At 54.1% G+C, this 21182-nt stretch overlaps 1 protein-coding gene across 8 annotated transcripts in view; it reads right to left on the bottom strand.

The window, feature by feature from the left end:
* Positions 1-18367, bottom strand: part of JADE2 (jade family PHD finger 2) — a 48002-nt gene extending 29635 nt beyond the window's left edge. For 3 of the 8 annotated variants that reach the window (XM_060093362.1, XM_060093369.1, XM_060093368.1), the window contains exons 1-5: positions 16705-17018; positions 12762-12946; positions 11100-11228; positions 7743-7800; positions 5526-5614 (exon numbers count right to left, since the gene is read on the bottom strand). In XM_060093362.1, the coding sequence (XP_059949345.1) occupies positions 5526-5614; positions 7743-7800; positions 11100-11165 (213 nt within the window). In that variant the 5' untranslated portion in view covers positions 11166-11228; positions 12762-12946; positions 16705-17018. Of the gene's footprint in view, positions 1-5525; positions 5615-7742; positions 7801-11099; positions 11229-12761; positions 12947-16411; positions 16480-16704; positions 17019-18282 lie in introns of those variants that run through there. The other 5 variants (XM_060093363.1, XM_060093365.1, XM_060093366.1 and 2 more) reach the window with 5 other exon arrangements.
* Between the last annotated feature and the right edge of the window lie 2815 nt (positions 18368-21182).

Here is a 21182-nt window from a genome sequence, read left to right as displayed (position 1 = left end):
CACTCAACATCTCTTTCTCTTTCACGAGGATAACAGCACTTCCTGCTCTTAAAGAGAATTTATTACACACATTTCTTTTGCAAGACAAGTCCCAGAGGCCAGGAGGCCTTTCCAGTTGGCGGGAGCAGCAATGTTTCCAACTATACGAGAAGTGGATTCTGCCTCCCACCCCAGAGGAAGGCAGTGGGAGGCTCAGAGAGCAGGCGCTTAGCCCAGCGGAAGGGTTCCCCTCACTGTCTGCCTGCTTCCCAGGGTAGCAGAGGAACTGTTGGCTAGAAACACCGCTCAAAACCACAGGGGCAAGCAAAAAACTTTTTTTTTTTTGGAGCCTCCTGTTTTACTTCTCAAGTTTGGGAGCATTTTGCTACAACATACGCCATCATTGTTTTAATATAAAATATGTTATTTCAAACATTTGGGTCACACCTCTGGCTCCTCCAAGAATGCATCTTAATTTATCCTGTGGCTTTGCACCCCAGCACAATCTGGTCACCCTTGCCTTCACCCAGGGAGGAAGGGGTCCATTTTCAAAAGCAATGGGTCAAGCAGATATACTGCATTCTCACCCTCCACTCGCTGCCTTTCCTAGGGAAGGCCATCCTTATAGAGGAACTTTCACAGACCCTGGGTCAGGAAGACAATCCACTGGTGGCAGAGGCTGTTTGTTCACAGGGTCACCTCCTTCTCCTGGGCCCTGTCTCAGGGGTGAAAGGCTGAGCACTGGTGAAGGGCCGCTGTGGACCTGCAGAGCAGCCCCATTCTCTCACCTAGGGGTATATACAGTTTGTCACCAGGGCCTAAAAAGGAGGCCAGCTCCTGCCCACCCTGTTCTGGGACTACCCAGGCTTCCATCCCAGGGAGGCCAGCTTCACTTCCACTCACGTGCGGGATCTCCCCCACCCTCAGGCTCCACAGGCCTCAGGACAGGACAGTCATATCTACAGAACAGTAACTGCAGGGCAGGGCTCTATAGATGATGACCCTGAGGCTCAGAGAGAAGCTATTACTTGCCCAAGGTCACAGAGCTCCTTAGTGGCAAAGCGGCTGCGCCTCTCATAACGGACACTTTCCTGTATAGCACCTGCATCCTGCTAACAGTCAGAGGACAAGCTCCCCAGGGATAGGGCCTGCATTTTCTGTGCCCCTAGCACTAGGCTGGGCCTAGTAGGTGCTCTCAAGTGTCTGCTGAGTTTAATCACCATCACTAGTTCTAGGGTCCTAAAGACCTATGTCCCTGCCCACTGGCCGACTTCTGGGGACTCTGACTTCCTGAAAACACAGCTTTCAGCTTTCTACCTCAAGACAGCCTGCCTAGGGGAAACCCTCACTTCTCGGACTGCCCCTCCATCTGCCTCTTGGCCCCAGGCCTGAGGAAGATACAGCTTCACACAGCAGCCTCCAAACCACAGGATGGCCTCCGGGTCTCTTCTCAAACTGCCCTTCCCACCTATGCCAGGCGGAGGGCTTGGCAGAAACCTGTCGGTCCCCTGGCTGCTTTGGGAGAAGGGGTGAGCTGCAGGGTGCTCCCACCCACACTCCCAGCCTTTGTTTAGGTCACGGACCCAGGCTGGAAGGCCTTCCCTTCCTCCCTCAACTTCCAGGGAGGACCAAGCCAGAAACTACTGTCTTAGCAGATCAGAGGAAAAGGTCTATGGCAGTAGTTCTTTTTTTTTTTTTTTAACATCTTTATTGGAGTATAATTGCTTTACAATGTTGTGTCAGTTTCTGCTGTATAACAAAGTGAATCAGCTATACATATACATATATCCCCATATCCCCTCCCTCTTGAGCCTCCCTCCCACCCTTCTTATCCCACCCCTCTAGGTGGTCACAAAGCACCTAGCTGATCTCCCTGTGTTATGCGGCTGCTTCCTACTAGCTATCTATTTTACATTTGGTAGTGTATATATGTCACTGCTACTCTCTCACTTCGTCCCAGCTTCCCCTTGCCCTGCTGTGTCCTCAAGTCCGTTCTCTACGTCTGCATCTTTATTCCTACCCTATGGCAGTAGTTCTTAAGCCTGGCTTCCAGCAGGAGGGCTTTTAAAAAGTACAGGTACCTGGGGCCCTACTCCAGAACATTTAAGTCAGAATTCTTGGGAATGATAAGGGATGGGGGTCTGATATTGGTATTTAAAAAAATAATCTCTGGTCTGTGATCTCTATAAGGCTCTCACAGATATGACCCACTAAGTTATGTTCATGCTATTTGGTGAGACAGGCCAGGCCAGAAACCCAAGGCCTCAGCACGGTTTATGTACTAATATCACCTCCCCAACCAGGCTAATCCCTTCCTCTCCTTCAGGACTAGCCTAGCCGACTTAAGCCCCAAGGGACAGATCTCAGCTTTGTTGGGATCCTGCTGGCAGGCAGAGCAGAGGAAGGCAGCAGCCTGTGTTCTTGGGGTCAGTCCCACCTTTCCCCTCCACTGCCAAAAGGGATCCTGGGGCCAACTTCAGACTTAGTATACTTCCACCAAAAATCCTAACCCAGCCTCCCAGGAATCCCAGGGCTTGTTCTTTCAGCCCCCAGTACTGAGGCCTGCAGTCCCCTTTCACTCAGGATGAGGGAGGCCACCCACTGGTTAAGGGCCAGAAGGGAAGCTGGGCCTCAAGGCTTTGGCCCTGTCCAGGGTCCTGACTCCTGGTCAGATCACTTTGTTCCAGCCTGGGGGCACCTCCCTCTGGTGTATAGCGCGCTCCTTGATCTGCACCCTCACGGTGCACAGGTCATTCCAGGGGCAGCCCTGCCAGTGTCGCCTAAACCCAACCCCAGCTCCTTCCATAGCTGGTGGCTTCTCTATGTGCCAGCCCTGCTGCAATGCTAAATACTCCTAATCCTCAAATCTCCACCCATCACTGTCCACCTTCACAGATGCGGAGACGAAGTAAGCCACGGGTCCCATGGCTCTGCAGCCACCAGGAAGGGACTCCTGCACCACACACATCAACTTGCAAGCATTGAGGCTGGGAACTTGGGCCAGACTGGGAGCAGACCATGTGAGCAGCCTGAAAACGACCCCACCGGCTTCTTACTCTGGGGACTGAGCAGAAGGGACTCCAGATGCCCTTTCACCAGGTGTCCATAGCCCTCGGCCCCCAGCTCCAGCAGATTATAAAGGCCTTTCTCTCCAGCCCATGCACAGAAAGAGAAGGGACAGCCCAGTGAAGAGATTTACTGCAAACGTTATCTGCCGCCAAATCCTTGCTTTCATCTCCGCCTTCTCATGAGCCAAGTAATTTGGAAGCTTTCATTGATAGTTTCCTCTCTGCCCCACGATAACTTGGAATTTATGCCGGCTATGGCTCAGCCTCCTCACTTAGGGGACGAGGGAAACCTCGCAGGCTGCTCTCCAGCCTGCTGTGGGAGGAAAAGCCTGTCCTTGGCGACAGTTCAAGGCGGGGAAGACTTCCTCAGCTCTCCTGGAGCCTAAGACTTGAGGGTGGGTGTCTCCAGTCAGGCTTCAGAGCCCCCTGCAGAGGCTCCTGGGTTTGAACCCAGGGCTGTGCATGGCCAGTCCCCAGCAGGGCTGGGGATCAACACCCTTGCAATGGTTTGACTCTATTTTTAGGTGGGGAAAGGTTCAAAGGCCCTGCGCTGGAAAACCCAAGAGGCAGGGGAATTCTCAGCCCCATGCAAATCACCCTTTCCCCTCAGCCTCTGCTTGACACCTGTTTCCCCCCAGCCTGCCTGCCTATCCCCGGTGTAGATGGCAGCATTGCCCCAGGGATCTCCGCCTTGAGAGGAGGCCCTTCCTCCCACTGGGGCTTGAAGTGGGGGTCAGGGGAAGGGATTAAGCCAGCCCCAGGACCTCCCCAGAATTTCCCCCCTTTTCTCCAATCTGAATAGCCCCTGAAAGCAGGGGGCAGGTGGGATTCTGAGAGGCAGGTTCCTCAGCTCCAAAACAGGCAGAACAATTCCTGCCTTCCAGGGCCAGGAAAGCACAAAAGATGGCTATTGTTTTGCTAATCTAACCCTAGTAGTAATTGAGAGCCCCTGCAGCTCTCAAGATGGGGGTGGGGGTAGAGGGGTGGAGGGGTGGTCCCAGGGACCCCCAGGGCCCTAGCACATTCTGCATCCTACTTCCCAGTGCACATGAGCACATGCCTTCCACCCACTGAGCAGGGCTAGACCAGGAGGTGCCAAGAGCCTCAAGAACAGCATCCTCCCATGCCCACCTCACCCCCTGCTTTCATTCCAGTCCTGACTGCATTCCTGGAGATACCTCCTTCCATCTCCACCGCTCCCCTATAGGGCCAAGGGAGGACACTAGGTTGGGGGATGGGAATGGGAGGTTTCAGGTCTCAAAGGTGTCCCCACCCCCAACCCCACAAAAGGAGAGTTCCAGGGTAGGCCAGCTCCCGGAGGAGGCGGGAGAGTCCTTTTTCAAATGCAAGGTTCTTCGGAAGACCCCCTCTAGGGACTGGCTCATGATAGCAGCTCCAGGATGGCCCCTGCAGTGAGGGAGGGGAGGGGAGGTTGCCAGGCTCAGAACAAAGACATCCTCCCTCAGCCCGGGCCAAGTGCTCTGCCCCAGAGCTCGAAGCCTTCCCGCCCTTGGCGTGATTGGCCCCAAGAACCTCACATCTTGGCTGTATAACCTTAGGATCCTCAATTTCCTTATTATAACAGGAGGGTTAAAAAAGGGGTGTCTAGCCCAGTGCCTGGCTACTCTGTGGGCTGCAGAACAATCTCTCTCTTAAGGGTCAGATTCAAAAGCAACCCCCTTCTTGGGTACTCAATGCTTTGGCAGCCTCATTTGGGCCAAGGGTCTCTTCTGTGCCCAGTGCAATGCATTAAAGACCTAAGAGGGAGCGATGAGGCTCTAGGATGCAATTTTTCAGGGGCTGCAGAGGCAGGATCGCATGTCCATTTGTCTACCCACCCCCAAAGCTCTTCTCCACAGCTCCAGAGGCCATAAGTACCTCTACCTGTCCCAAGAAACAGGGTCAAAGTAAGGAAGGCTTAAAGGGCAGATGCGTGTGAAATGGGCATAGTAAGGAGTGGATGACCTAACTGGATGACTGAGGACTCCACCCTTCATCCCTACATCAGCAAATCTTGTCACTCTAGGCTCAACCCCCAGAATGTCCCAGGTCCTGTTTCTTACTCTACTGCCATCACTCAGCTCTAAGCCACCATCATTTCTCTCCTGGACAACTGCCAAAGAATCCTCCCCGCTCCCACCCTTGCCCCACATATTCCCTCCTCCTCACAGCAGCCAGTGGGACCTTTCATTAAAACAGCAGACTATATTATTACCCTGCTTATGATCCTTGAAAGGCTCCTCCTCTCACTCAGATCAATAGGAACATCTTTACAACAACCTACAAGGTTATGAGAACTGGCTCCCCCACCCCTTCCTCCCATCCACTCTACTCAGCCATACTGGTCTTGTTCTGCAATGACTGCACCCTCTGCCAGGAATCCTCCACCCCCCCATATACCTGCACTTCCCCCATACATCCCTCCCTCTCCTTCCCACCTCTGTTTCATCCTTCTCCAGGATACTTGTCACTACCCACCTCTGAGGGTTTCTTTTCGTTCTGCCGGGGCCAGCCTGATTTGGTGCTGCTGGGCAGTTTGGAGCATCTTGATGCAGATGTAGCGTGACCTGCAGAGAAAGAACAGCCCATGAGGGGCCCCTGGAAGGCCAGGAACACCACCCACCCATGTCCAAGGAAAGGAAGCCTGTCAGGAAAGCTCTGGCTTGAATGTTCAGGAGGCAGAGACCTCTGTAAGCACCTGGTGGACTGCCCCTGCTCTGGGCCTTTCCAGCGATGAATGGGGACATGATGCCTCCTCTACCCACCAACCAGAAGAGGCCTGGGAGGTGAAAGGCAGTTGGACAAGGACTCAGTATTAGCTTCCTGTGTGTGATCCATGACACGTCCCTTGCCCTCTCTGGCCCTCTGCTTCCTCCTTGGTGAAGGAGGGCTATAATAAGCCTTCTGTGGCCACTCTCCACCCCCACTGCTGATCAGACACTCTGGGACGATGCCCAGTGGGTATGCAGAAGTGAGACAAGGTAGTGGGAAGACTGCTGCTCTAAAGCAGACCCACAGACTAACCTTGAGCCCTGGCTCAGCCACTTACTAGCTCCTTACCCTGGACGAATGACTTAAGTCTCTCTGAGCCTCAACTTGCTTTTCTATAAAATGGGGGCAGAGAATAACTATCTTCAAAGAGTTGTTGTGAGAATTAAATGATATCATGCCTGTAAAGTCTTAGCGCAGTCCCTAGCACACAGCGCTGCCTTGATAAAGATTACCTATTATCAGTAGGGTCTAGAGGCCCTCGCTGGACTACACTCAGGTTGGCCCCCACTCCTATGGGTCAAAGGAGCAGCAGCTACGGATGGGTAGTGGTGGGGACTGGTGAAAAGGGAGGATGCTTCAGCCTGGCCCAACTCCAATGCAGAAACAGGGCTCAGCTGCCCACATGCTCTCCCTTGCGGGTGCCTGGCCCTCAAGGGTTCCTTTGCCTGAAATAAAGTTAGAAGCAGAGGATGCAGTTCTTCCTGGCTCTACTGAAACAGGCCACAGGCAGCGTGACTGCAGCCACAAAGGGCCAGACGCTGTGATCTACTGCTGCAGGGAGGAACAGCGGGCCGGGTCAGACACCAGAGCCAAGCTGAGCAAACAGACCCCAAAAGACAATGAGTGAAACCTGGAGGGAGAGAAGGGGCTGGGACCCGATTTCTCATTCTAGTGCATGTGTCCTCAGGCTCCGGGGGATTAGAGAACTCCGGGAGCTCTAAGGGGCCTTAGGAGATCTCCCCAATCCCAGATGCTCACCACATACGTGAACAAACTAAGGTCTACAGCTGCAGGGCTCCAGGCCCGGCCTCCCTGGCAGTGCAGGCTCTTCCTCAGCCTGGGATTTCACCAGAGGGCACCGCTAAGTGGGATGTTCCTGGCAGAGAGTCTCTCCTACACAGGGCAGAATGGAACTCTTTACTCCGACTGGCTCATGCAGGCCCAGGTTCCTAGGGCATCTAAGAAGAGCTGCCTTCTAGTACCAGAAAAAAGCCCTCACCTGACACAAACCTCTCTTTTCGCCTCCGTATTTCAGAAGAGGCTCCCTAAGCCCCATTTTCTCTGTAACAGTGCCCCCCGCCCCATATCCAGGGCTGGCACACCCAGCCCCCGCACAAGTCTACCCTGAGGTTCTGTTGCCAAGATCCCATGAAGGTCAGACTCCTTCATTAATTTTTTTCAGCAAACATTTACTGATCACCTATTATGTGCCCGATCTAGCTGGGTACAGCAGTCAGCAACACATGACCCCTCTTATCAAGGAGCTTACCTTAATAAGGAAATGATACTTGGTGAGGAAATGATACTTATCAGGTCACTATAATGAAGAGTGACAGGTTTTTTATCTGTTGTGTGGACACTTCTACAGGGCCCTGACTCAACGGCAGGGCCAGAGGGAGAGGGGTGTGTTCCTAGCAGCCAAGAACAGCATAGGCAAAGGCCCAGAGGGGAGTTGATCCGTTCCAACCAGAGCAAAACACATGGGGCTGAGAGCTAGAGGGTAAAGGGGAGTCGAGAAAAGAGGACAGCAAGGCCCTGGAGGCCACAGTCGTGTGGGGATTTTCTCAGGAGCAGAGGGACCCGGCCTGGTTTATGCTTTCATCAACACTGAGACCATGGGGCAGTGTCCCCCCGGTCTGGGCCTGTGGGCCTGATAACCATGCAAACGCTTTCCCTGTAGGAGCCCCGGATGGAAGGCCTTACTGTCGGTGGTATCAGAGTTGTCGCTGCTGATGGAGTACTTTCGCCTCTTCTCTTCCATCTGCAACGAAAGGCAGGCCCCGTTATACTCACCGGCGGCTTGGGAGATCCTCAATCTCTCAGAAAATGGCCCAATAACCTACCTCCCCGCACGCACCCCACTGCAGAGGAAGAGTGAGAACAAGGTGGTGCCCTAGCCTTCTCCTCACCAGCCTCACCCTCTCCCCGCCCACCTACATGGGCCCTGGGGCTGGGAGAGGGGGCGGCATCTCCCACCTCCTGAGCCCAGAGCCTCAGACAACGGAGAGTCTGGTCAAAGACGAGGGAGGGCAAGGGGGGTCAGCAGCCCCAGAATGAACAGAGACCAGGACCTGCCCAGTGCCAGCTTCCACTCAAGGAAACTCAGGCCCACCGAAGAATCCACTCTCACCTGCAAGTTACAGGTGGTACCCTGCTGGGTGCTGAGGAGGGAGGGCACAGGAAACAAGACTGACTCTTCCAGGAGGACCAGGTTATCGGACTTGAGGGACAAGCCAGTCCAGACAGCACTGAGGGCACATACTGAGAGCGGCAGCCAGAGGGGTGTGGAAATGGGGTGGGGGCAGGGAGGCTGCAAGCTGGGACCCTGAGCCACACCAGGCCCAGGGTGAATGGGCTGGGCTGGGCTGCCCTCCCTCCCCTCAATGTCCTTCTCCAGATAAAAGTAAAAACCAACTTTCTCTCCACTACAGTATTTAACTTCGAGGTAGGAGGGGCAGCTCTCCCATCCTGAGCTCTTTCCCCTACCCATGCTATCTCAGTTCCTAACAACCTGGGGAGTTGTGAGCTATTAGCTTCTTTTACGGAGGAGGCTCAGTGCCTTGTCCTGCTAGTGACTGGCTGAACTGGGATTTGAATCCACGTGGTCTGATCTCTGAGCCCACACTGAGCTGCCTTTGTGCCCTTGTCAGCTCCTGCCTCTTGGAAGTGCTTTCCCACCCACTATTTCCTCTAATCCTGCAGAGTCCTGGGTGGCAGAGCCTGCCCTTGTCCCCTCTTGGAGGGGAGCACACTGAGTGGCTTATTAACCTGCCCCGGGTCTCACAGCTAGTCAGTGGCCGAGTCCTAACGTGAGAAGAGACCTGGGGCTGAGGGCCCAGAGTGCTTTCCACCGTGCTCCTGTCAGTCTAGACCCTGGGCTGCCTCACTGTCCACAGCAAAGGACAAGGAGCCAGTGTCAGTAGGGAAAAAGCCCCGCTGCCCGTCCCAGCTGCAGGCTAGCCAGGCTCCCCACCCCCACTCGGAATCCCATTTGCCACCTGCTGTCATCCCAAGTCTGCTCATGCCCAAGCCTGGGGGTCACCTTATTTGACTGTGGCCCTGCAGAGACCAGGGAGCATTGGCTTTCTAAGGTGGGGTGTGACTACCCAGAACTCTGAGCTACTCAGAAGTACCCTCCTGCCTCATACTTGACCTTAGCCAGGAGCTTCTCTCCACCCCTGTGTCCCCAGTAGCAGGATCAGGATGACAGGAAGGTTCACTGGGGCTGCTTCCTGCCCAGCTCCAAAGGTGCAGGCAAAGTGCTCTCTAGAGGGTGTGGGGGTACGGAGGGATGCCTGGTGGTGGCATGGATGCCAAGGAGGCAGGAACAAGAGCTAAAACTGCTAAGCACCCATTGCTTGGGGAGGGGGTGCGTCCTGGTACACAGGGACCTCACTGAGGCCTCAGAACAGCCCTTTGGTGCTGGTGGGCCTGATGGCTGCTTCCCTTTTGCAGCTGAGGAAAATGAAGCTCAGAGGTTAAGTGACTTGCCCAAGATCACAGTGCTCGTAAGAGGTCTGACTCAGAAGACCATGTTCTTGACCTTTAGGCTACCCTGCCTCCGTGCAGCAGAGTGCAAGCAGCCCAGTGGCTCAGGTCATACACTGAATGGGGCAATAATGCTCCACCACCCACAGCTGTCTATCCTTGCTATCCTCCGGGGTCTGAGTGTGATGAGGTGACTTTAACAGAACTCTTGACTCTAGCCTACATCTTGCCAACCCAGCCCTGTCACAGGTGGAATAGGAGTAGGGGGAGAGGTGCTCTAAGTGCACCCACCTGTTTTCTCCTGCAATCCTCTACATGAATTGCATTTCTCTTCATTTCCAGAAAAGGGGCACTTGTAAGCCAGGCTCTCTCATAGCATATAAAGTAGGAGCACTGGATTCAGGGAGGCCAAGTTCAAATCCTACCTGCACCCCTCAGTAGACCAGGGACCTTGGAAAAGACACACCTCCCAAAGGACACAAACTGGATCTGGAATTTTACATAAATCTCCTGAACTTAAAATGTTGGCAACTGATTCAGATTGTTAAAACACTTTGAGAGGGCCAAACTAAACACATCTGTGGGCCAGAATCAGCTGGTGAGTAAATGAGAGCAGTATAAAGCCCTTAGCACAGTGGCTGGCACTCCGTATGAGTGCTGGTTCTTAATTCCACAGCGGACTCGGGCCAGGTGGACAGTCCTCCTAACCAGCAACCACCTGAAGGCCTCCTCAGCGAGGCAGTGAGCCTGTACAGTAAGCAAGGTCCCCTACAACAGGACCTCTTGACTGCCAACGACCTTCTCACTGCCTAGGACCAGAGTGCCCCGTTGGCGTGCAGACCTGCACCCCACCCTCAGCCAGCCGCCCGTCCAACCTGCCCTCCGTGAAACACCCCAGAGTCCTCCTTAGCAGTGTGTTATTAAGGGAGCAGATTCTGCGGTGGCTTAACTGGAATAATAACTAGGCTTCAGAGGGAAACCACTGCTTTGCTTCTTCCCTTTGAGCCAAGTCTGTTCCAAAGGCCTCCCTGCCTCAGGTGAGCCTCTACTGTCAGTGGCTAATGAAGCCCCAAATGAGGCCTGGGCTCCCCTGCGGCATAGCATTTTGCCCCATGAAGGCCCTCTCCAACCCAGCAAAGGAGACAGGGAGTACTCTTTTACCAAAGCTGAAATCCAAGGCTATACATGCAGGTGGGGGATGGGAGTGCCAAGACATGGTCTTGGCCTCTGGTTTTCCTTTTCCACTGCCTTCCCCAACCTCTCCCAAAGCAAGGTCTGCTCTGGGAAAATACCTCAGGGTCACAAGGCACTTGCTTTTAGGGACAGAAAGTGCTCCTGAAACCTTACCTACGAAGAAGACTCTGGGAAAGAAAGTGTCCCCTTTTCCTGCCATTGCCACCAGCCCACTTGCACTCCCACACCGTCCCCAGCACGGAGACACACACGGCTGTCCTTCAGGTCCCCTCTTTGAGTCTCCTCAATGAGCAGCAGCCCACAGCCTCCTCCGCCCCACCGCCAACCCTTGCAAGTCCAGTGGGCACTCCCTCCAGGACACAGAGAGAATCCACCCACCTTTCCCCTATCTCTACTGCTACCATACTGGTCCAAGCCAGTCTCATCTCTTGCAGGACTCCTCATTCATCTTCCAGCTTCCGCTATGGCTCCCTCATAATCCAAGATCCACACAGCAGCCAGAATAATCTTCAAAAAGCATAAATCAGATCATGTCATGCCCTATTTAAAATCTTTCAAAGGTTTCCTGCTGCTCAAAGGGCAAAACTCAAGCTTCGGACCATAAGACCCTACGTGATCTTACCCCTGCCTACCACAAACTGACCACCGCCCCCATCCCCACCACTTCCCAGCCAAACTGGCCTCCTTTCATTTCCCGAAACAAACCAAACAGTCCATGATTCAAGACCTGTGCACAGGTGTGCTCTCCGCCTGGAATGGTCTACGCAGCCTAGGCACATCTGACTTTTCATCCTTCAAGTTTCTGCTTAAACATCACAGAGGTCTATGCCAGCTGCCTTATCTACAGAAAGCCAACCACCCAATCAGTCAGCTTCCTCAGAGCACCCATCACAATTCGTATCTGTTGAGCTACTTGTTGAATGTCCTTCTCCTTGGGAATATACATTCCACGAGAGTAAAAGGCACAACTGTTTGGATCCCTGCTGGTGCCCCAGCACATAACAGGGGCTTGGTACACATGGAGTGCCGAGTGTGTTCTTGTCTCCTCCCTCTAGAAGTGTGGGACCACACAGCCCAGCTGGCCTGCTCGCAGCTTGCGGGAGCAAACACCCCAGCCCAAGATTTCGTCCCGTTTGCATAGCCCGCCTTCCCCGTCTTAACCTCACACATTTTCCAGGAGGCTTTATTTGGTTGGGCTCCTGGCTAATGATCAATGTCAACTCAGTAATAGGGCAGCAATTTGGTGGCAGATGTTTTCTTGGCAACACTAGCCATTGGTCTTAGTGGGGGCCTCGGGTCTGAACTTGAAACACCAATGCCCAATGCCAGCCCCCTTTTAAAGACCTCTCCACAAATAAACTCAAATAAACACCCTGGGCCTCCATTAACGCCCTTCCAGCTGACCCTGGAAACAGTGGGCCTTTCAGGCCTGCTACTGCAGCAGCTCCCTAGGCAGTTAAAACACCCCAACCTGGCCTCTGGCCTCTCCTCTCTGGGGGCCACCAGGTCTACCCAGCCTGCCACCACACACAGCAGGATTTCGTCTTCCTCCTTAAAAAAAGAGGGGGTGGGGAGGCTTTCAAGCAGGCAATTTACCATTCCAGACACAATCTTTCGAAGAGAAACAAAAACTCTCCCTGTCTGAGGCAGACCACTAAGGCGTGTATGTAATAAGATGCTAATACAATTTAATCATATTTCGGCTGGAAAACCTGTCCTCAGAGCCTGCTTGTGTCGGGAAGGCCAGACATTCAGAAAACAAGAGCTGCACACTCTTAAACCATTTTAAAAGGGGGTCAGAGCCCCACTCTTTCCTATCTCTCATTAACTTTGATGCCTTCTCAGGGACAGTAACTGCCATGACAAAAGTGATTTTATATACACAGATGCTCAAACTTACTTCTCCAATCATGGGGGAGCCTAACCCTCCTCCAACACCCATCATTGCCCACCTGCAATTCCAAGTGTCCCAGGGGGCACCCATCTCCCCTAGAACTCACTGTCCACACCCACCCTCCAGACCCAGTTCTGGGGACATACCAAGGGGATCCTGGGAGACAGAAAGGGGCTTTGTCTACTTTGTCCTTCAGCACCTTCGCACCCTACCCTCCACCTCAGAGAGGGCAAAGCTCAGTCCACTCGCTCCCATGGATGGCTGCCCATTGGCAACTGCAGGGTCCTTCTGATCCCTTCTTCAGAGAAGGGAGCTGGCTCTCTGGCCTAGCCTAAAGGGGAGAGATCAAAGGTCAGCTGCATTTGGGTCCTATCCAGGTCATTAATAATAATAGTAAGAATGGCTAATACTAATCAAGTGCTTACCACATGTCTGGCTTTGTGCATAGTCTTCTTTATGCAATATATCGCTTAATCCACACACCCACCATGAGGTAGGTACTGTTATTAACCCCAATTGCAGATGAAGAAACTGAGGCACAGAGCAATTGCCACAGCTGGTGACTGCAAAGCTAGCATTCAAACCTAGACTGTCTGGCTCCAAATAGTGCACCTTGCCCCCCTCCCCCCCAGGAGGTACAGTGTACAATGCACAGACCTAAAACTCCCAGGTACGGCTAGGGTATTCCAGATTCCTATGGGTTTTCTGAGAATCTTCCTGGGTTTCTCATCTTTGAGACACATAGTGAGGGTCCTATGTGGAGGACAGGGCAAGCAAGGGGTACCCCCCCTCCTCATAACTCTGACTTGGCCTCCCCTTGGAGAACCTAAAGGGAAAACTGTGAGGCCCACAAAGAGCCTGCTGGATGAGCTGTTAAGAATTTGGACTGGAAGCCTCTGACTTGGGTCTTGGGAATAAGACAAGTACCTCCCTGTTAACTGGAACACTGATTAACCAGAATACCTTGCCCCCAGCCTCAAGGATGTGGAAGTCAGTGTCAAAAGCCTAACCTCATGATTCTGGAAGGACTTGGGGGCTGGGGACCAGCAGTCCCACCTCACCTGTCAATGAAAGCTAAGTGGAGATTTCTGACAGCCTCTTGGATCAGTGTTATTGGCTGTTTGGCCAGGCAATTTAGGGAAAGGAAAAGCCAGTTGGATGGGAAATGTTCTGGACACATTTGCTGCATCCCGAGCCCAAACAACTCTATCCTTAAACACTTCAACTCCAAAAGTGCTGGGGAGACCCTTGGCTAAACAATTTCAAAACCAACATTCACTGCAAGTCTTGCTGCCTGGGGTGAGGACTTCCCTCGGTGAGGCATTTGCTGTGGAACCAAATGCTTTTCCACTCTAAACAACAGCCAACAGCACTTGGGACAACTGAGAGGCCTCCAGATCAAACAAACATCCCTTTTTTCCCCTACCATGCAAACTTTCTCAATAAATTATTCGCCCACTTCGGATCAAAGCCTGTTTTTGCAGCCTGTGACCTAAAAAGCAAATAGCATCTCTTAAACATAAAAGCCCTCCTCCCTGCCTGGGTCGGCTTTATTACTCATTCCTTCCTCTTACAGTTACTCTGTTGTTATTTTCCTTCTCTTCTTGTTAGATCACTTTGCGAGTCCCAACCCGCCTGAGGAAGATGGGATGGGAGGGATGGTGCCTTCACTTGGGGCCCTAAGGTGGGAGAAGAAGTCAGGGTAGGGGAGAAGCCAGCACCCTGGGAACCCAGGAGACAGGGCCAGGCCTGGTTGGCAGCTCCCTGCCCAGCTCTTCTGCCAAATGTCCTACTGGGAATTTTACCAGTGAAGGGAGGGAGTTAATGCCACCCTGGCAGGAGGGGCCAGGCAGCCCTACCACCACCCAGGCCCAGGACTCGGTTTGCAAACATAAACGTTAAAGGGACATCCTCACAGCTTGTCTGGACTCAAAGCTCAGGGCTCCTCCCCCTTGCAACAAAGGCAAGGTGGCAGGTCAGTCGTGCCCACTCAGCTCCTCAGTTCGCAGTGCAAACACGACGCCTCCTGATGACACCCTGCAAACTCAGACCCTATATGAAACTTTGTGTCTTGGAATCCCGCAATAGATGGGGGCGGCGGGGGCGTGGGGTAAAGGAGTGGGAGAGAATGTTAAGCGCGGGGCAAGGTTTGGGAGTCTGCAGAGATCAGAGGCGCCGGATGCTTCCTGCCCTTGGCACCGAGAAAAGGGAAACACAGCCCTTCCCGTTCCCAGTAGCCCAGGGCAGGAGATCTGCGTTCAAGGTGCTAAGGAAAAATGTCCCGGCCGGCAGCAGAGGTTAAGAGGATTGGGAGGGGGTGGCGCGCGTCTCTAGCCTGCCCCTAAAGGCAGTCCGGGGGACAGCAGGCTGGAGGCGCGCCGGCGTGATTCTGACCGCGGGAGCCGGGAGGAGGAGCCGGAGGTGGCTGCGGGGGGCTCCGGCCCAGTCGAAGGAAGGGCAAGAAGCGGTTCGGGCCGGGGGTGGCGCCGGGAGGTGGTCTTGGCCCTCGGGGCTGGAGGAGGGGCTTAGGCGTAGCGGGTGAGGGCAGCCGAGCCCCTTGGGGGGTGGCAGCTGTGTGTGTGGGGATGGTGTGTGTGTAGGAAGGGTGGGTGTCCTGGGCCTCTAGAAGCTATAGCGAAGGCTTCCTGCTTGTCTCGCAGACATTCCCCTTTTCTGACATTAAAGCTACGAGTCATCAAGCTGACCCCCTCTCATCCCTTGGCCTGAAGAAGAGGGTGTCTCAGGGCCCAGGGATAAGCGGGAATGGACCGGAGGGAACCACAAGTCTGCACCCAGGCGGGGAGGAGGCGGGCAGGAGCGGCTCCGCAGGCGCAGGCGAGTGGGTGGGAAGGAGGGAGGGAGAGAGGGGAGAGGGAGGAAGGAGGTGAGGCCGGGAAGATGCCTCTGCCGGGGGCGGGGCGGGGCCGGGGATCCGGGAGAGGGACTGCAGCGGTGCTTGGTGGGGGCGGGGGCTGCAATGTCACTCATTTGGGAGTCAGGTGTGTAAGTCCCAGGCTCGGGCCGCCGCTTGCCTACATCTTCCCGGTACTACCCAGGGCTCAGGGGTGGAGGCGGACGGCAGGGGACTGCAGAACCGTCCCCAGAGCGGGACGCGAACCGGCAGACTTGGGAGAAGGTAAACAAGGGCCACGCCCCCTGCCGTCGCCCCGCGGGCGCGCACCCGCCGCTCCGGCCGCCGCCGGTACATTTCCACTCCCAGCGCTTCTCCCCCGCTGGACTCCCGCGCAGCCCTGGAGGGGGGGCTGCCCCCGACCCCCAGCCCGCGCCCCCCGCGCTGGGACTGCGCACCCTCCATACTCACCTGGAAAGGGTATCCCCCGCCCCTCCAAAAAACTGTGCTTAATTTGTGCAGAGCCTCCGCGTCCGGGAGCTGAGCATGCTGCCCCCGCGTGCAGAGCCCGCGTGCACCCAGCCCGGAGAGGGGGCGACAGGGCGGAGGCGGTGGCCCCCGGAAGGTGTCTGGGACCGGACCGGCTGCACGTGAGCCCAGCGCAGGGTCATGTGCACCGGCTCAGCCCGGTTCGGCGCCCGGACGTGCTGCGTATCAACAAAATAAACTCGGGGAGACAGGAGGGCAGATAGCCCCGGGTCCTCCGAACCCACGTCCCCCGCCGCGCGACCTCCTCTCCGCACAGGTCTCCAGCCGCAGCCCCTCCGCCCTGCCAGAGCCCGCGGGGCAAGTTGCAGCCCCGGCGCGCCCCCGCCCGCCCGCGCCCCCTCCCCGGCCCGGGGGCGCTTTGCCGCAGTCATTAATAAAGAAGGTCGCCAAGCTCACCCTTCCAAAAGTTGTTGTTGCATGCGCCCCTCTCAGCCTCCCCGCAATGTACTCTTTAAAACACGACTGACCAACATGCGCAATCTCTCTCCCCTGTGCTGTGCATCGGCACCCCCCCCCCCCCCCGCCGCGCGCTGGCTTCCTAGAACAAGCAGCCAGCAGGAGAGAGAGGGAGCGAGCGAGCAAGAGAGAGAGAGAGCGCGAGGGAGCGAGGAGCGCTGGAGATCTGTTGCAAAAACACAAAATAACGCCGTGGAGATGCGCAGGGCCAGTCGCCGGGGGCTGGATCTTACCTTGCTCCGCGGTGCCCTTCCGAGGGCCGCTACCCCCGGCTACGCGCCGCGGCTGGGCCGGCGTGGGAAGGATGCTCCTGAAACCCGGAGCTCCTGGGGCCGGCGCGGGCGGGCGGGGGGCGCGCATCCATCCGGGGTCGTGGCGAGGGAGGCAGCCGGGCCCGTGGGGTCCCCGGCACCGCACCCTGCCGGGGACTGTCAGCCCGCCAGACCTAAGCCCTTGCCGCTAGGAGTGGATGCAAAGTAACTCCATGGACGCTTCTAACCACCCCCCCCCCCAAATAGCCTCCAACTGCGATGGCCGCGGTCGGCACCATTCACCAACCCCCCTGTGTATGTTTCTGTTTCTTTTTAAACCAAGACTTCCTTGTGATCTCTTTAGAAAAAAAAAAAATGTGTTGGGGTGGGGGTGGGGTGGGGGCGGGCGGGAGGAGCGAGGGAGGGGGAGTAGCCACTTTTTTCTTATTCACTCGGATTTCCACTCCTGACACCCCCCCCCGCCCCTCCACCCCCCCCCCCACCGCCCAGTTGTTTGGCTTCAGCTGCGGGTTCAGGTAGCGTTGCAGGCCTCCGGGGGGAGGGTACCCTGCCGGACCGCCCTCTTGCCTGCACCTCGGGCCTGGACTCCCCACGGGCTCTGGGGCGCCCCCAGCCCGCCCTGTCCCCAGGGCCGGGCCCAAGCGGCGGCTGCGCCCGTGCAAGTCCCATCAGGTCTGCTCACACTTCACACACTCACACACATACCCCGCCCCTCCACTCTCTCACTCACACTTTCTGCTCACACCCCGCCCCCTTCGCGCCCCAGACCCGGGCGGCGCCCCCCTCAACCTTAAAAAAAAAAAAAAAAAAGCAAGCTTATACTTAAAAAAATCTTTTGGCGCCATATTAATGACGTACTTAAAATTTGCCATTTCTCCCTGCGTCAAAAAGACGTTTCTTTGCAAATAACAGCCTGAAGGCGACACTCGCGGAGGGAACGAGGTTTGCACTGAGCACCCCGCCTCCCGGGGTTCCAGCGCTGGAAGACCCTCGCTCTAGGCCCCGATCCTGAATCGCTGGTTTTAAAATGCGAAACGAATAAATCGCGTGGCGTTTCGCAGCGCCAGAAGTGAGCAGAAAGTGCTGGCAGGAGCGGAGGGGAGGGGCGCGCGCGAGTCTGGGGGAGGGGGCGCGGCTCTCCTCCCCCACCCACAGCAGATGGAAACTAACATGCCGGGCGGGGGAAACTTGAAATTGTGGGCGACCTCAAGAAGGAGGGGCGGTCCGTAGAGAGGGTCCCTCTCGGGTTCGTCGCCCCCTTCCCCCGCCCGAGTGCCTCCTGGCGCCCAGCTCTGCCCCGCATTTCCGGGGGGTAGGGAACGCAGTGATGGGTGGGTGGGTGGCTGCACGTCCTGGGCCCGGTAGGAGTTTGCCCCGGGGTAGCCACCTCCCCCTTGCTCGTCCTTCCCAGTCCCCCTAAAGGGTTAAAAACCAAGGGGCAACTTCCAAGGATTGGCACTTGGCGAGGAAGCGGGGCGCCCCTCTCCCCACCCTTCGCCTCCTCGCCCCTCCTCCTCCGGCTCCACTTCCCGACTTGACCTTGTGGTGCACAAACAGTGCGCTGGGATCCTCGCAGTTTCTGGAAGAAGAGCTTGCGCTCGCCAGGCAGGCGGGCTGTCGGGCGGCTCTCGGGCGGTGGCGGGGCCTTGGGTCCGTTCCCGGAGCCGCGGGCCACACCCACCCAACCCGCTGCGCCCGCCGCGCTCACCTTCTCTCGAGGAAGGAGCAGGGCTGGCCTTCTGGATGGGGAGAAGTGGGGGGCAAGCTGCAGCCTTCTCAGATGCTCCCAGCTAGGGAGGGGGTGGTCCGGTCTCAGGCGGGGTTTTGGGGGGGAGACCTGGGAGCCTGGCCCAATATCCTCAAAGCATCATTGCCAACTTTTTCTTCCCCCTCCTTTTTGGCTGCCCCTCAAAGATGGTCCAATAATTTCTTCACCTCACCTTTGGCTTTGAAGGCACGTGGGTGAGTTGTGAACTGGGACAGAAACCACCTTCCCTCTCCAAGACTGAAGTTTGTTTATTCTTTCTTTTCCCTCCACCCCTTCTGTGGAAAGATAAATATTCAATTTACATAAGATGACATTTATGTGACAATTAAGAAGATCCCCCGGTGGAATGTTGTGAACACATTTGCTTATAGGAGAAATAAATCTAATAATAAACAAACTCATAATAACAGCACAAATCCTCTGACAGGGCGGATTGTCTACACAACAGAGGGAGATGATGGATGCTGAAATAAGCACTTTTGCAACAGGAAAGAAATACGAGCTCAAAGAGAGTCACTGCAACATTTCCTTGGCCTTCATTCACAAAGTCTGGGGAGGCTTGTCTGGCAAGACTGAGGGGCTAGGTATCACCTCCCAATTAGACCTGTTCTAGCTTTTAGTGGTCAGTTGGTAGGATTTTCCCACCCTCAAGCTCAGTGCCTAGAAACAGATGTTGCAGGTTGTGAGCATGTAACAAAATGGTTAAATACCTGGGCTCTAATCCTGGCTCTGCAGTTCAGAGGTTGCTTCATGTGGGCAAGTGAATTCATCTCTGGGTCTCTTTTTCCTCTTTTGTAGAATGGGGTAGTTGGAGGCTTCCCGAGGCCGTGTGTGTGTGTGTGTGTGTGTGTGTGTGCGCACACACACTATATGTGTACAGCAGGGCCTGGCTCAGAGTACGCAGTGCACATTAGCACTTTTTCCTGGTGCCTACATTTTGGAAGGGTGTGAATACACTCCCTGAAAGCTCTTAGCACTGAGAAACTGAGGGACATACACAAGATCTCCCAGTGTGGGCAAAAGGGAAGACCAGGAGAAAAAACTGTAAATGATTGTGGCCTTCATGGTCAAGATCCAGATGGTAGCCACACATATGAGGTGAGAGTGGAGGTCCCAATTTACAGTGGCCCAGTTCAAGGGGACCGCTCTTGTTGGGTCTAGATGCAGAGGGCTTACATGCAGGCGAGGACTGGACAGGCTCCTCCTCTTAGCCATCAGGATCCCATGGCAAGCAGTTATAAAATGACCTAGAGGAAGAAGAGGGAGTGGATGACCATTTTTAGGGCACCTGCTCTGTGCTGTGGACTGTTAGTCATCCCATTTCATCCTCACAAAAACCATGCTACCTATTCAGAAAGGTTTAGCAACTTACCAACAGTCACACAGCTAGCAAGTGGTGGCAGAACTGGCACCTAGTCCAGCAGACCCCATGACCTATGTGTTTTCCATTTTACCACACTGCCAGAAATAAAAAGTATTAGTATTGTTGGTTTGATCGGGGATGGGAGCCTGATCGCTATATTGGCAAGAAAGAATTTTATGAGCAGCACTTTGTTTCTGAGGTACTCCCCTGAGTTTGGGTACGATCCAGATCACCTAAAGAGTCCTTGGAAGACACTTCTTGTTTAGGATCGGGCGCTCCATCAGAATCCTTGACTTCCCACAGCTCTCTGCTACTGTTTAAGGTTAACCTTGGAAATGTAAATAGAATGATAGCATTAAAGCTAATTATAACTCCTTAATCCTTCTTAAAAGTTTCACAAATCATTCATAAACTTTTTACAGAAAAAAAAAAGAGAAGAAACATGGTGTCCTTAGAGATGTAATCATTCATTTTTTTCAACAAATATTTATTGAGTGCCTTCTGTATTCCAGGCATCATTCTGGGTGCTAGGAACACAGCACAAACATGACAGACAAAACTGCGTATTCTCATGCAACTCACTTTCTAGTTAAAGGAAATACACAGTTTTTTTTAAAGTTAAAAAAATATTATATTTGAAGGTAAGTGCTGTGGAGAAAAATTAAGTAGAAAGGGGGATAGGGAATGTGCAATTTAAATAGAGTCCTCAGGGAAGAGCTGGCTGAGAAGGTGGCTTTTGAGTAAAAGGAGGTGAAGGAATGAACTGTGAGAGTTTGTGGAGGAAGAGCATTCTAAGCTAGGGATTCTTAACCTGGAGTCATAGACACCTCCCTCCAGAGGTCTGAGTATAGAATTCAGGGGGTCTCAACCTTAGACAGGAAACAAAAACTATATTTTAATTTTCACTAGTTAAAATTTGGCGTGTTCTTTGATTATGAATGCAGACAGCAAATCACAGTGATATTAGCAGCACCTGTGACATTGTTGCCAGCAGAAATCACAAATATTTTCATATCACATTATAGTTGTTGCAAATATCTTAAAATATCATGACACTCATCACTACTTCAAACGTATGCTGCTAGCTCTTGTAATTTAATGAATTAATAAGAAACATATACATTACTATATTACACATTTTAAAAATATTTTGAGAGTTGTATTTCAGTATAGTTGGTCTTCTTTATAATTTATGAAGCTTACTTTATGGATTTAAAGATATTATACTCAGGAGTCCACAGGCATCACAGGCTGCCAAAGGGGTCCATAGCATGAAATAAAAGTTAAGAACCACTGTCTACACTGTCT

The sequence above is a fragment of the Mesoplodon densirostris genome, chromosome 3 (genome assembly GCF_025265405.1).
Source record: "Mesoplodon densirostris isolate mMesDen1 chromosome 3, mMesDen1 primary haplotype, whole genome shotgun sequence".
NCBI classification, from domain to species: Eukaryota; Metazoa; Chordata; class Mammalia; order Artiodactyla; family Ziphiidae; genus Mesoplodon; species Mesoplodon densirostris.
Note: the sequence above shows the minus strand (reverse complement) of the source record. Positions and strands in the feature narration are given on the sequence as shown.